Raw genomic sequence first — 16,001 nt, 5'->3', positions numbered from 1 at the left:
TTCTTTAAGGGCTTCTGAACCAGATTCAGGCAAGGAAGGCATTCTATGTTCATTGCCTCAGGGATAATACAGAGAGAATCAATTCTTGGCTTTTGACTTTCAAAAGCCTACCCCTCAGGGAGAATAGAAAGAATGTAGATTATGGACAATAGCTTTGAGGGAATGTCTGTCGGGGTGACAAAGAGCCAGGATACCACCCCTAATCTATACCTAGATAAAGATTCCAGGGGTCAGTAAAGGAAAGTGTATGTAGATTTTATGGATCTATAGGAAAACAGCCTGCACCCTGCCTCACCCCAAGCAAGCCAAGGGGAAGAGGGTGACAAAGGAACTCCCATGTAGACTTGGAGAATCTGAGAACAGAGAGGAGCTGGGCTGCTTCCTCAGCCAGACAGCTCTAGAGAAGCACTGGAGGAGAAGCAAGAGCAGGGTTCAGCAAGACAGGCTTAAGATAGGGACCCTTGGGTGGCTCAGCTGTTGAGCATCTGTCTTTGGTTCAGGGCGTGATTCCGCGGTCCCCAGATCAAGTCCCACATTGGGCTCCCTGCATAGAGCCTGCTTCTCTCTCTGCCTCAATCTCTGCCTCTCTCTCTCCTTCTCTCATGAATAAAAAAGAAAAAAAAAAAGACAGGCCTGAGACAAATGTCCAGAGTCCCCCACAACTCAGCATGGTATGTGAGCACCAGGATGACTCCTGGTGCTTGCAAACAGTATGGAAGGCATGAAGAGAGGGACACAGGAAGGAGTCTGGAGACAGGGAGCAAAGAGGAAGGATGACTGGCATGGGCAGGCCACGGAAGACCTAAAGGGAAGGAAGCTATCTCAGTTGCCAAAGCAGATTGATGATAAACCACAACAGATGTCCCTTGGCACTGCCTCAGTCTCCTGGACCTTGGGGCACAACACTAAAGGGTAGAGGGGAAACCCCAAATTGACTTATATTTATTTCTGCCACCCCCAGCAGAAGAGGGAGATGAGAAGTGTAAATCAAGTTACAGAAAAACACATTTCTCATACACTTGGATTTGTGGCTGAGATCTGTTCATTGAGGCGCACAGGCTATGGGCTTCAACAAGTTCCTCTGCACCACCGTCCCCTGGTATCGATTGTACAATCCCAGGGGCAGTGCTGAGGTCCACTCAAGGCACCTTGAACACTGGAGCTGAGAGCATCCCCTCCCTGTCACACGCAGACGGCCACACACCACGCATATTGATCAGGGCAAGCTGTCGCCAAATTACCATTTAAATCAATGGTTGAGCGCTCTGTAATTGGAGATGTCAAAACCCACATTTTCTAAGTGACCTCAAAACACCGCATCAATATCACTTAGCTGAGCTAGATACACATTTGTTTTACTTCTTCCCCTCTTCAAACTGCCCTCTTAGAAAAGTATAAAAATTAGGGAACTGGTGAAGAAAAGAAAGAATCAGGATAATCCACAAATCGTGTAGTCTGATATTTTCCAAATGTAATATCAGGAATAAAGTCTTATGAAACACTCCATGAAAAATGTCTACAAGATTGAACAAGTTTGAGAAAAGTCCATGGCCCCTTCTTGGCACTTCGTACTTAACACATTCGAGGTTCCCAGAAGTCCTGCGGGAAACAAACCTATTTAACTTAGTTTATGTTAGAACTTCCAAGACTCATTTTCACCACAGAACTATTTTTCCCACCTAATGCCTCTTTACATCCAATTTTATGGGATACATTTCAGGGAACACTACTCCAAACATAAATTGGCCTAATGATTAAACAAATTAAGAAAACAGAGCCAAAAATCCCACTCCTGGCCAGCCAAGATATTTTATAAACATCAATAAGCATCAGGAATGAATCATTTACAAGTGAAATGAAGCCCAGGACACGACTTGCTGGGTCCTGTATTAGGCCAGAGGTTCTGAAACTCAGCATCTTGAGGAAGTCAACCCCTGTCCCCTCCCGGCAACAACAAGGAAAGGACCCAATTTCTGACCTAGCCTAACATCCCTTCCTATCCTTACCCTATTACATCCTTGCTTCATCCTGCTCTCCAAGGTACCACTCAGCTCTGCCTCCCAGGCAACCACCAGCACTTGAGCTTGTACCACCCACCAGAGCAATTCAACTCCATATATTTATTGATCACCAACTAGAGGCCAGGCACAAGCCTACAGCAATGGGCCTAGCAGAGAGAGCTTTCCTCCTCCTGGAACTATGGTCTACAAGTATCTACAAGCCAGAACCCTTCTCTGAACATCAGTTTCCACATCTGGGGTGGGTGGAGGGTGGAGAAATTGGAGACCTGGACTAGAAGACAACTCAGATTTCCGGTTCCATATTTCCAGGTTTGACAGAGGCAGATGTGATAGCCTCAGTCAAGTCTACAGGAATACTCCAGTGGGCACTTTGCCAAAGGTGACTCCATGGCGTGGGGGGGTGGGGGGGAGGGCACGCGATATGCGTGTGAAGGGATCTGACACAGCCAGGTGGAGTCCAGTGAGCACTAGGAAAAGTTGGATTAGAAGAGGAGTTACAGGGATGCCTGGGTGGCTCAGCAGTTGAGCGTCTGCCTTCGGCTCAGGGCGGCTAGTCCCATATCAGTCCCAGAGGGAGTCTGCTTCTCCCTCTGCCTATGTCTTTGTCTCTCTTACTGTGTCTTTCATGAATAAATAAATAAAATATTCAAAAAAACAAAAGGGGGGAGGAGTTGCAGTTTTAGAAAGGGTAGGAAGTCAAAGATTAAGACCCATCCCAGACAATAAAGGAACCCGTGGGTTTTAGAGCCACATTACCTTGGGATGTGGCTTCCAGCCTACCCATACAGCTGGAAGTCAGGAAGGTTCCACTTAAACCCTAGCTCTGCCACTGTTTTCTATGCAATGTCATAATTTATTTTACTTCTCTGAACATTAGAGCTTTTAATCTATAAAATGGGAATAATAATCACTACCTCAGAGAATTATTGAGATCACAAAATGAGATACTGTTATATATGACTGAGACCTGGAGCTAAATAAAAGTTAATTACCTCCCACTGCTAAATAGTTATATAGCTTGAAGCATGACTTGTAATGGCCACTGATGAATGAGTAAGTGAATGAATGAATGAATGAATGAGAGAAGTTTCTAGAAAGGAAAGGTTGTCTCTAACAAACTCTGGTGGTTGACAACTACAAAAACAGCCAATACAGATCCACAGATCCACTGAGATCCCCAAAATGGAAAGAGTCTAGAATGCACGCTCCACCATGACTGTGGCAAACATCACCTCATCAAACATCACCTTGGCTTTCAACACATCAGCCACCACCAAATCTCCACTATCAGGGACAAACAAGGAACTTCAGCAAACTTTGGAGAGTATTTCCTTTCTCAATAAAACCCCCACTTTCAATGAACAAAAAACACTCATAAGTTGAGTGTTTGTGTCTCCCCCTCCAAATTCATATGTTGAAGCCTTAATCCCCAATGTGATGGTATTTAGAGGTAGATGAGGCTTTGGGGAGATAACTCGATTTAGTAGAAGGTCAAGAAGTTGGGGCCCTTGTGATGGGATTAGTGCCCTTATATGAAGAGGAAGACAGACAGCTCTCTCTCTCTACACACTGAGCAAAGGCCATGTGAACATACACTGACAGGGCAGCCACCTACAAAACCAGAAACCAAATCTGTTGGTACCTTAATCTTGGACTTCCAGCCTCCAGAACTGTGAGAAATAAATGTCTATTGTTTAAGCCTCCTCTTTCATGGTATTTTGTTATAGCAGACTAAGATACATGTCAAAGCAAATAACTGTTAGCTAAAAGTCATAAAAGTAAAATTTCTTATTAGTAACTTAACAGTCACTCTCTCAACCTATCTTGTGCCCACCACATTGGAAAAACAAAATGACCATGAGCATTTCTGGCCTCAAGAGTTCATGGCCAAAGAATTGATCACAAGATTGTAATATAGGATAATAAGGCTCAGAATATGGGGAGGGGGAAGGCAGGTGTGAGGGAACCACTAAATCTGCCTAGGAGAGTTATTAGGAAGATATTGTAGAAGCAGGTATTATTTGGGCAGGCATTGAAGGATGGTCAGCAATTGGCCAGACAAAGAAAGGTGGGTGGGGGGGGATATTTTAAACAAAACAAAGGCACAAATGGGGAAAGATTTGGAGGTGGGAAGAAGTATGAAAGATTCACAGACAAGGATTGGTTTCATGTGATTGTTGGAGCACAGGCTTATTATAGAGAAAACAGCTGAAGATAAAACAAGAAAACTGGCTGAGGCTCCATCACCTTCAACTTGTAGGCCAGAAGTTGCAAAGTGCTGGGCCATAAGCTAACACTGTCTTACTGATGGGTTTGTTCAGGTAGCATAGCGTTTCTTAAAAATTTGAGCTACATTAAAAATCAAGAGATTTTCATCATGGCCTTGGACTTGGCAAAAGAGACCTAGATCTGACATGAAAAGCATGAGAATAAATAGATAATCTAAACTTCATAAAAATTAAATACTTTTGTGCTTCAAAGGGCACCATGAAAAAAAGGAAAAGGATAACCCACAGAATGGGGGAAAATATTTGCAAATCATATATCTGCAAAGGGACGTGTATTTAAAATAAAGAACTATTATAGCTCCAAAAATGAACCCTTGGGCACTGTTGATGGTAACGTAAATTGGTGCAGCCACTGTGGAATACATCATATCGGTTCCTCAAAAACTTAAAATAGAAACACTGGGGGATCCCTGGGTGGCTCAGCGGTTTGGCGCCTGCCTTTGGCCCAGAGCATGATTCTGGAGACCCGGGATCGGGTCCCACATCGGGCTCCCTGCATGGAGCCTGCTTCTCCCTCTGCCTGTGTCTCTGCCTCGCGCTCTCTCTCTGTCTCTATGAATAAATAAATAAAATCTTTAAAATAGAAACACGGTATGACCCAGTAATCCCGCTGCTGGGCATTTACCCAAAGAAAACAAAAACACAAATCTGATTAATAGATAGATAGATAGATAGATAGATAGATAGATAGATGAATGGATAAAGAAGATGTGATATATATATGTATATATGATGTGATATATACGTATATACACATACACACACATATATGATGGAATATTACTCAGCCATAAAAAAGAATAAGATCTTGCCATTTGTAACAACATGGACAGACCTAGAGGCTATTATGCTAAGTAAGTCAGAGAAAGACAAATACCATAATGATCTAATTTATGTGTGGAGTCTTAAAAACAAAACAAATGAGCAAACAAAAGTAGAAACAGACCCATAAATACAAAGAACAAACTGATGGTTGTCAGAGGGAGGGGGTGGAGAGATGAGGGAAATCAGTGAAGGGAAGTGGGAGATGCAGGCTTCCAGTTATGGAATTAATAAATCACAGAGATGAAAGGCACAGCATAGGGAATATAGTCCACAGTATTGTAATAGTGTATAGTGACCGATGGTAGCTACACCTGTGAGCTTAGCATAGTGTAACATATAGAGTTGTGGGATCACTATGTTGTACACATGAAACTAACATTGTGCATCAACTATCCTCCCTTTTGATTTTTAAGATTTTGTTTATTTAGGGACACCTGGGTGGCTCAGCGGTTGAGCATCTGCCTTTGGCTCAGGGTGTGATCCTGGGGTCTGGGGATCGAGTCCCACATCGGGCTTCCTGCATGGAGCCTGCTTCTCCCTCTGCCTGTGTCTCTGCCTCTCTCTCTCTCTGTGTCTTTCATGAATGAATAAACAAAATCTTTAAAAAAAAAAAAAACATATTAAGATTTTGTTTATTTACTGAGAGAGAGAGAGAGCGTACACATGAGCAAAAGGAAGGGCAAAGGGAGAGGGAGAGAGAAAAACTTAAGCAGACTCTGCACTGAGCAGCACCAAGCCCCACTGAGTCCCATGCAGGGCTCCATCTCATGACCCTGAGATCATGACCTGAGTTGGACACTTAACTGACTGAACCACCCATCCACCCCATCCCTCAACTCAAAAAAGAACTCTTACAGCTCAAAAATTAAAAAGATAGCCCAATTTTTAAAATATTTTTAATTTCTAAATTTTAAAAATTTTAAATAAAAAATTTAAAAAAATTTTTAAATTTAAATAAAAATCAAAACATTTTGTTTTGTAGAATTTTTAAATTTTTTAAAAATTTAAATAAAAATCAGAACATTTTGTTTTAAAATTCAGATGCCCTTGAAACACTGAAAGAACTGATAACTTTGGGTTTACATCCTGCCTGGCAGCAAGGATGAGCTGAGCAGCAGCTGACTCCTCTAGGTGAGCTCACTAATCAGCCACAGTCCCCACTACTCACTCATTCAACGGCATCATCTCTTTAAGACTAAACTCATTCTGGTGCTCAGTTGAAAGTTTTTGTGTTCTGAGTTTTTTTTAATTTCCTTCACTGATTTTATCACTGTATTTCAAGAAAACTCTTAGAAAGTCAAGAATGTATCATATATTCTGTTATCACTCACAACACCCAGCACAAGACCAAGAACAAAGTAGATAATCAATGTTTAGTGAATGAATATATAAATGAATGAGTAAATAAGTACTTCTCTGTGATCTTCTTCAAAATCTGCTCTTCTTCCCCCAAACTCTGGACTTTTGCTATTAAAAAGATGGCCTAAAATGACTATGGATGTATAATTAAAAAACAAAACACCAAAGTCAGTCATTGTGTTTCTATTTCAATGTTCTATTAGGTTGCAATGGAAATGGGAACTCTGAATGAAAGAAGAACAGATCATTATGTCTGACAGCAAGGTGAATTAGAGCCCAGGATACTGAGAACTCTGGCAAATAAGATTATCAAACACTATCAGCAATCTTTGAGGGAATTGTGAAAAATAGGATAGATGCCAAAACTCTGGAGATCAGCAAATGTTATTGCGATTTTCAAAAGGGGAAAGAAGCTATAACGTGCCATTTCCAGACTAGAGAATGTGATGTCACTCTCAAACAAAGTTCTTGAACAAATTCATAAAGAGACACTTGTAGGCACCTTAGACAGAAGAGAGAGTCCATTCGGAGCCAGGACAGGGTCACCAAAACAAGTCCTACTAAATTCATATCATTTTCTTCTCTCTGACAAAACTCTTACCCTAGTGGATTGGAAAAATATGACAGGTATAATAAATATGGTACAATGAGAAGGTGGGCAGTGAAAGGGCTAATTCAACCCTTGGGCTATATTAAGAAGCATTAAACATTCAGCATAAAAGAGGTGATAATTATTTTCTTTCTCTGACCACATCCAGAGACCTTTATATAAAATTTAGTGCCACTCTTGAAGAAGATCTTTGATAGTATGATCTTTTGAAGGTCTATTTGGTAAAATATCTTTTTTTAAAGATTTTATTTATCTTTAAATAAATAAAAGAGAGGCAGAGACATAGGCAGGGGGAGAAGCAGGCTCCCTGCAGGGAGCCCAATGCGGGACTTGATCCCAGGACCCCAGGATCACAACCTGAGCCAAAGGCTGACACTCAATCACTGAGCCACCCAGGTGCCCCCTAAGATTTTATTTTTAAGCAATCTTCATACCCAGTGTGGGGCTCGAATTCACAACCCTAAGATCAAGGGTCACAAAACTTTTTAAATTTTTGTAAGTAATATCTATAATGAACATGGGGCTTGATTGAACTCATGACCCCACAAGATCAAGTGTCTCAGGTTCTACTAATGGACCCCGCCAGTGTACCTTGGCAAAATATCGTTAATAGCATAAAGCTCTCATCTAGATCTCTGGCATCTGCTGAGAAATTGAAAGATCTAGTTAAGTCTACATTCCTAAATGGCAACAATAGGCTGAACACAAGTAGTGACTTTCCATATGGACGGGACACATGATCTCAAGCCTACCATAATCACCACCACCCTTTCTTCTATTGCCCTCCATGAGGTGGTGGACCAACTATCGCAAGTCATCTTACTTGGCCAGCTTCACTCTTTTATTCTATCTGCCAAGCACCCAAAGGCACTGGAGTTTGCAACCCAGCACACAGTAAATCCAAAGGAGAGCAAAGATGATTAAGCAGCAGATAAGCATCTTGCATGAGCAAATGAGGATAATCATAGTCCAGGGGCTATGATCAGAATCTCCAAACATCCAATGGGCAGTCATGGGGAAGAAGTATCTGTCTTGTGCTATGAAATCCCAAGGGGAGGATACTACAGAATAAATAGGTGGACATACAAACCACTTACAACAGCCAGAGCTATCCATAGGTAGACTATGTAGGCGTGGGGAGTGATGCGTTCCCCATCACTGGAAATGTACAAGCACGTGATATACTACTATGTTGCAAATACATAATCCAAGGGATTCAAGTATTGGATGAGGCAAGAGAAGGCATGGATCTGAAATTTTTTACAATAGGAAAAAAAAAAACAGTTTTAAAACCTTCTCCTTAGGTCAAAAAATTCTTGAAAAAGAGATAAAAGAGAATAATAAGTCAACAAAGAACTCAGTACCATTTTTAAAAACCAAAAACTTCGCCTCCCTCAACTCACAGAGGACAAAATCTAAGTAAGTGAAGTGTTTGCACCAAACTGGCGAAATGTTTTCCAGGGAGAAAGGAAACTGGCATCAGGCGTTATTTTTGGTGATTGGTCAAACGCTCTTCAGAGGCAAAGCAACAAAGGCAAGGAATAAAAGTAAGAGAGTAAACAATGGAGCCCCATCAAGAGGCAGCCAGTCCCCACCACAAAACCGCCATCTGCTACTGACATCAATCCTTCAAGGGGCAGCTTCAGGCAGACGATGTCTTGGGAAACAAGATCTGCTGCCTTCACATTTCCAGCCTTGTGACCTTGGGCAAGTCATTCCAACCCATCAGGCCTCCGTTTGCTCATGTCTATATCAGAGCTCACACGAACCCTTTCCATACATTGTGCAGGCTGAGAGTAGTGCCGTTTGGGAGTGAGCCAAAGAAAGTGTAGAGCCCTGTATGTACATCAGTAATTAGGAGGATAATAAACAGAATTTTGAAAGAAAAGATTCCAGACGGTTTTGGGCACAGCAACAATCCTGACCTAAGGCTTGTGGGTATCAGTTCTAAAGGAATAAAATTCAACAGCTTTAACCAGAATGTAGAGACCTTTAGCGTCTGGAAGAGACAAGATCATCTGGACAAATTTCCTGCTGACATGTGTTACCTTGGACTTGCTGAGTAGTTGTTAAAATAAAAGTGAAAGGCAAAAAAGTATTTAAAAAAAAAAAGAACCAGCCAGAGGAATAAATGCTTAATTGATCCCCAAGCAAAGTTCACACAGGCCCAGTGGTAGTCGTAATCCAAAAATCCAAAAATCCAAAATACAAATGTTATTTTCTACCATGACAATGCTAATGAAAACCCCCAAAATGTCCAAAACTGAACATCCCCTTCTCTGTTGTGGCATTTTTGGGGGAACCTCAGTTAAAAAGAACAATAATAATCAGCTAACATTCATCTTACAAAATACAAACTCGCTAAAAAGTGTGTATGCAAAAGACTGAACCTGGGCTTTTGTATTGGAGCAGTCGGGTGAATTCAAATCTCTAACCACTAAAGGGCTTGCTCCTAAATTCTCAGCAAGGCTGAAACATCGTCTAAGTCACTGTTTTCCATACTGAACTGAACACTGGAGAAGGGTTTTCTGCTTATTTTGCCCTAGGGTTTACCCAGAGGTGATTAGCATGCCGGGTCTGACCAGAACTAAAAGGCAAAAGACGTTTGGCGAGACTGGAAAAAAAACAAAGCCCTCCCCTGATGGCTGCTCCCCTCCCAAAGGTTCCCAAGCATCTGAAGCGTGTGCAGCAGCTGTGGATGCCGGCCTCCCGCTGCTCCTGGGGAGGCGACCCGACTTCCTGGGTCACCGAGTCCGGAGCTGCAGCAGCACCTAAAAGCAGGTGTGGCGGTCTCAGGTCCCCCAGGGGCCCCAAATGACCAACTTGCTCAAACAGTCCACCCAGAGCCTCAAGGGCAGGCATCAATATGCCCTGAAGACATCTTCCGTCTTCAGCCTTTGCATGGAAGACCACAACACACCCTGTGTCGCAGCAAGGAGATCCGCAACCAGAAAGAGACCAGACACTGAGAGGCGCAGGCCCAGGCTTCCCTCGGGGTACATCCTCAGGGAAAGCGGGGAGCATGGTGCTTTTAGGTTTTCCTTGCCAAAGCTGAGCCTAAAACTCATGAAGGTGGGAGAACCCCAGTCTGGCGTGAATGAGGACTCCGCCTGCATTTATCTGATTGTGTCTGGTTTCTTATCTTGCCTTGCTAGTGAGGGTTAGGGGAGCAGCTTCTAAGAGGAGCGTGCACCCCATGGCAGCAGAGCTGGAACGCGCAGCCAGAGGTCATCTCACCCTGCTGGCAGGCTTCCGCAGGCACTACGGCAGCCAGGCAGCTCCTACCAGCCTCCTACCAGCCGAAAGGGCACACTAAGCTGTTGGCTTTGAATGAGGGCTGATGACCCCACACGCTCACCAGCGGATGGCCGGTGATTGGGGCTGCACACTGTGAGAGAATACATTTTCTTCACCGAGCTCCCTCTTTATGCCTAAATGCCTGCATTACTTCGGATCGATATGCCCTATAACAGTTAATCCATGGCAACCCAGGCCAGCAGAGAAACACTGACAAAGAATTGCAGCCCAGGGATGCTGCTTCCCTGTGCACATGTATGTGGCTTCCAGCCCAGAGAAAGAGGCAAGGGAAAGCAATGACAAAAACCAAGAAGAAGAAAGAAAAATAAATGCAGATCGTAAAAAACCATATTCGGGGGCTTTCAGCATGGAAGGGGGGAGGAGGCAGTGACTGTCAAAATGGCCTTAGAGTGACATGTCACCGCCAAGATGATGGAGTATCCGCGACACTCCTAAAGCCGGGCGTAGGATCCTCCTCACACACCTGCAATGCAGTGATTGCTGCCCGTTCTATAATCCATACAGCCAGCGCCAGCGCTCTCTGCAGTTGAAACCAGTCTGGACTTGTGCGGCTGCCACTGTTTCTACTCACAATAAGATTATTGATGCATAACAACATTTCGTGATGGCAGGGAGGAAAAGGGTAAAAGAAAGCCAAAGCAAGAGAAAAAGGAAAGGGGAGGGGAAGCATGACTCCCCAGCCCTCTTCTCACCTTTTATTTGGGCTTCATATTCGGCAATGATCTCTTTGTCTTTCTTGAACTTAGTTTGAGATGACATCTTCCAACGTGGCCAAAGGCACTGACAGGCTTTTGATTTATTTCTCTTTTTCTTCCCGAGTCCTCTCTCAAGCCCTGGTAATCACACGGCTCTAGTCGATTTCACAGGTTTAGGGGCTAATCTCTTTTACAAGGCTGCAGAACCAGGGGGGGGAAATCCCTCTCGTTCCGGGAGGAAAATTCTCTTTACTCTCCGGGGGGGAAAAAAACAAAAATGTCTCTAGGAGCTTGGTCTGGTCAGCTCCTCTTGCAAAAGAAGAACTCCCACCCTAGGAACACAGTAACCTGTCCCAGATTTTCAAGATGTTTCTTCCGCAGAAATAATAACCAAGAGCAATCACACACACATGCACACAAACACACTCACGCGTGCACTCTTACACTCATCCGGACACACACACACAGTCGTGATCTACACGCACACATACACACACATTCACTCACTCACACCCGCTCACCCACCCACCCACACACACACACACACACACATCCACGAGAGGCGCGGCGCCTCCTTGGTCGCGGTCGCGCAGTCAGTCCCCGGCTGGCTTTCAAAAGCTCTGCTAAGGAGATGGTCAGGTTGCCAAAGGGCCAGTCATCTCGCATCCTCCCTCCCTTCGGCGCCTCGGGTCTGATGTACAGTGAGGATCAAAGCCAGGAGAGCGAGATGGAAGTTCTCCTGCTGCAAGGTTTAAGCTTCGGGTGAACCAGGGCTGGACTGCTCGCCCTGCAGGGCTGGCTGAGCGCTCCCCCACCCACCTCGTCACCAAGCTCCACCTCCCGGATTTTATAACAACTGACACATTGTAGCCTACAGGAGAAGAGAACTCACTGCAAGCAAAAAGGGGAAGAAATGCTCACAAAAGGGGAAGCAGCAGGAAAAAGAATCGGGTGGGAAAGGCCTGGGAGGCCCCTGCAAACTCCATTAACAGTCGGGTTAGGAATTTTTCTTCCAATAACTCCAAAAGGTTCACCTTTTCTTTGTACCTTGCAATTTAATTTAATTTCTCAAAGTAATGGCTATGTGACAGTTTGTTACTCTATAGGGATTGTCTAACAGAGGAGAGAGGCTGACCCATGTAGGCAAGCTCATTAATATTTGTTGAGCAATTGCGGGCTGGCAGGGACAATGCCAGGCATTTCAGACATGCAGCTTTGCAAAGCTGTTGAAAGCAGGCATGCTGGAAACACCCAGCTGCCTCAGTGTCTCTTGGAGGTTTAGGCAAATCAGTAACTCACTGAGTCTCAGTTTCCTCACCAGTAAAACAGGCTCTCTTTAAGGGCTTTTTAATTCATTCTTTCAACAAATATTTATGGAAAGCTTACTATAGGTCAGGCATTGTTGTGGATACAAGGATACAGCAATGATCAAAATAAGCACACACATTTAAAAATAAAAAATCCCTATCCTCCTGGAGCTCCGAGGTCTCCACATTACACAACTCTGAGAAATCCCCACCAATCATGTTCATATTCTCAGTAAAGGCAGAACTCAGAATGCACAGTGAATGGTACCTCCTGGAGTTAGGCAAAGCAAGAGGCCCTAGAAGAGGAAGATGAAAAATAAACAAAATGAGTAAATGATACAATATGGTAGAAGAAGATAAGCGTTATGGGGAAGAAAATATTGCTGGGTAAGCAACTTAAAGAAGAGAGAGCTCTTAGGAGGCTCAAATAAGAATGTGAAGCTAAGCTTAGCATGGTGCCAGGCACATAATAAGCACTCCATAAATGGTAGCAATTATTATTACCCCATGATAGCCTCCAAAAAAAAACTAACAATGTAGTAGAAGCATCCATCTTTCACAGATGAAGGAAGAGAGGCATAGATGGGAAGTGACTTAGCCAAAGTCACTAGCATTCAAACATAGGCTCTCTGACACCAGATTGTGATGATGCGAATGCTTGAGTATTCCTGCATTCTACTAAAGAGATTCAACCCATTTCACATGCACTTCAGTAGAATAAGATTTTTTCTACTAAAAAAAAAAATGAAATCAAGCACTATAGGGTTGCTGAGCACAGGAATTACACATATTAAGGTTATTAATATGTTTATCCCCTCAGTTTGATATTTTCACAAATTTCTCAGTCTCACATTTGCCTATCTCTGAGTGTATAATAAATGATTGGATTTGGGTTCAGAAATCAGTCCATCTCTATCCACTGAGGCTTCCCAGAAAGGGTGGCAGTTGGGTCTCCTCAGACAGGCCTGGGGCCAGGGGGTAGGGAGGAGACAGGATATTCTTATAGAGCAAACAGTATGAGTTAAGCCTGCTGATGGGAAGGCATAGGATCTGCTGAGAGAAAGCATAGGGAGAAGTTGGGGAGGTGAATCACAAGGCTTACTACAACTTCATATCCAGAGATGGAAAGTCACAGAGTTGCTAGTACTGTCCCACAACCAGTGACATCACCCTCCTGCCTTACCTTTCTCAGGGGCATGCTCAGTCCCTCTAAGGTTCCCCTTGGAGCCATTTTAAAACAACAAAAGCCATACACGTTACCTGAGAAAGATGTGCTCAGAGATTAGTATCCTTGCCTCAAGCATAGACTCTCAAAGGCAAAAAGAGTTAAGTACCACAATCTTGGGACATGACAGACTAGATTCCCTGCCTGGCTCTGCTATTGGAGTTCTGAGAAATGGCACAAGTGACCTGACCTCCTTGCTTTAACCCATTGGAGGCCAGAACCAGTACGTGTCAGCTATTCTCATCGTTATTAAAATTTCAAATATTTCCCGGAGATTCATGTATTAGGGCACTGAGCCACAGAAATAACATAAAAGACTATATGAAACTGAAGTGAAGGGCGCTTAGGTGGCTCAGTCGGTTAAACATCTGCCTTGGGCTCAGGTCATGATTCCAGGGTCCTGGGATTGAACCTCACATTGGGGTCTCTGTTTGGCAGGGAATCTGCTTCTCCCTCTACCCCTCCCCTCCTGCTAGAGATCTCTTTCATGCTCTCTCTCGCTCTCTCAGATAAATAAATAAAATCTTTTTAAAAAAAGAAAAGAAAAGAATCAAGTGAAGTATGGTATGGAGTTATGTGCTGAGCAGCAAAAGAAGCTGGATTTTGGTGTAAGACTGATGGTGATTAAAATTCCAGTTCTAGGGCAGCCTGGGTGGCTCAGCGGTTTAGCACCACCTTCAGCCCAGGGCATGATCCTGGAGACCCGGGATCGAGTCCCATGTCCGGTTCCCTGCATGGAGCCTGCTTCTCCCTCTGCCTGTGTCTCTGCCTCTCTTTCTCTCTGTGTGTTTCATGAATAAATAAATAAAATCTTTAAAAAAAAAAAATTCCAGTTCTACCACTTATCACCGTATGGGGAGATGGGGAGACCCTAACTCATTTCTGTGCTTCACTGAGCCTCAATCCAGTTTCCTCATCTGTAAAATGGTGGTGATGTTACTCACAGCACAGAATCCAGGTGATCATGAACTTAGAGTGCCTGGCACATAGCAGAGGTCCCACAGATGTAACTCCTTTCTTAGGGCTTAACCATGCTGGGCCTAGGATCAGAGTTGGAGCTCCACTGATCCCTGGGTCAAGAGCAGAAAGAGAGGAGAAAGAAGAAAAGGGTTATATCCCCTGCAAATACATCACTACACAGAGTGAACCCACGTCATCCAGAATCTTCCTTTCCCAAGAGGAGGTAGTACAACCTGGACAGGAACCTTAGTAGGATGCCCTCAACTTTTTTCCTCTAATACTCTCCACGGCTCACCTACTTTCCAGCTGCTCTTCTGCAACACTCTCCTCTACATTGCCACTTCTTTGTTATAGGAGAACCAACTCCCATTCCTGATGATTACCCTTTACAAGGTAGTAACAGAACAAGATTTCTCCAAAAATAAGTGTGGTATGTGACTGGGAAGGGGCTCTACTATGTCTTTTGATCTGTGCCACCCCCAACAATGGGAATACCCCCTGGAAGGGTATATTCCATTTATCTCAGGCTCATTTCCTAAGTTCTTTTAGCTATTCTTGAGTTATACTAATAGCTAGTATTTATCAAGCCCTCATTCCATCCAGGCAGTGGGCCAAGTACTTTACATAGATTTTATCATTGACTTCTTTCTACAATCCAATGGGTCAGTTCTATAATCATCCTTGTTTTACAGATGGGAAAAACAGAGGCACAAGAGCAATGAAGCAATTTTCAATATCACACAACTAGCTACTAACTGAATCATATTCTTTTTTTTTTTTTTCTGAATCATATTCAAACCCAGGTCTGATCAATATGGGAGCCCAAGGACTTAACTAACTAGCACACAATTCTATACCAGAACAGTCATTGGAGGAATAACTGTCAAATATTAACTTGTTTTCCTCAATCAATACAACGTTCAACCTAAAGTTTGCCATTAAAAAAAAAAAAAAGAAGAAGAAGAATTTAGGTTTAAAACTTAAGGAGGGGATCCCTGGGTGGCTCAGCCGTTTAGCGCCTGCCTTTAGCCCAGAGCGTGATTCTGGAGTCCCGGGATCGAGTCCCGCGTTGGGCTCCCAGCATGGAGCCTGCTTCTCCCTCCTCCTGTGTCTCTGCCTCTCTCTATATATATCATAAATAAATAAATAAATCTTAAAAAAAAAAAAACTTAAGGAAAACGGGGACGCCTAGGTGGCTCAGTGGTTGAGTCTTTGCCGTCGTCAGCTCAGGGAGTGATCCCAGATTCCCCAGACGGAGTCCCACATTGGGCTCCTTGCATGGAGCCCTGCTTCTCCTCCCTCTGCCTATGTCTCTGCCTCTCTCTCTCTGTGGGTCTCTCATGAATAAACAAATAAAATCTTAAAAAAAAATTTAAGGAAAACATGTCAAAAT

General features: G+C 43.6%; 1 protein-coding gene across 7 annotated transcripts in view; it reads right to left on the bottom strand.

The window, feature by feature from the left end:
* SRGAP3 (SLIT-ROBO Rho GTPase activating protein 3) overlaps positions 1 to 11,925 on the bottom strand; it is a 253,258-nt gene extending 241,333 nt beyond the window's left edge. For all 7 annotated transcript variants that reach the window (XR_003138371.3, XM_049098635.1, XM_025450903.3 and 4 more), the window contains exon 1: positions 11,114 to 11,925. Coding sequence is in view for 6 of the 7 variants with exons in the window: in XM_049098635.1 (XP_048954592.1) it covers positions 11,114 to 11,180 (67 nt within the window). In the remaining variant the exon portion in view is untranslated. The remainder of the gene's footprint in view (positions 1 to 11,113) is intronic.
* Positions 11,926 to 16,001: the final 4,076 nt, after the last annotated feature.

Source organism: Canis lupus, chromosome 20 (genome assembly GCF_003254725.2).
Source record: "Canis lupus dingo isolate Sandy chromosome 20, ASM325472v2, whole genome shotgun sequence".
Classification (NCBI taxonomy): Eukaryota; Metazoa; Chordata; class Mammalia; order Carnivora; family Canidae; genus Canis; species Canis lupus.
Note: the sequence above shows the minus strand (reverse complement) of the source record. Positions and strands in the feature narration are given on the sequence as shown.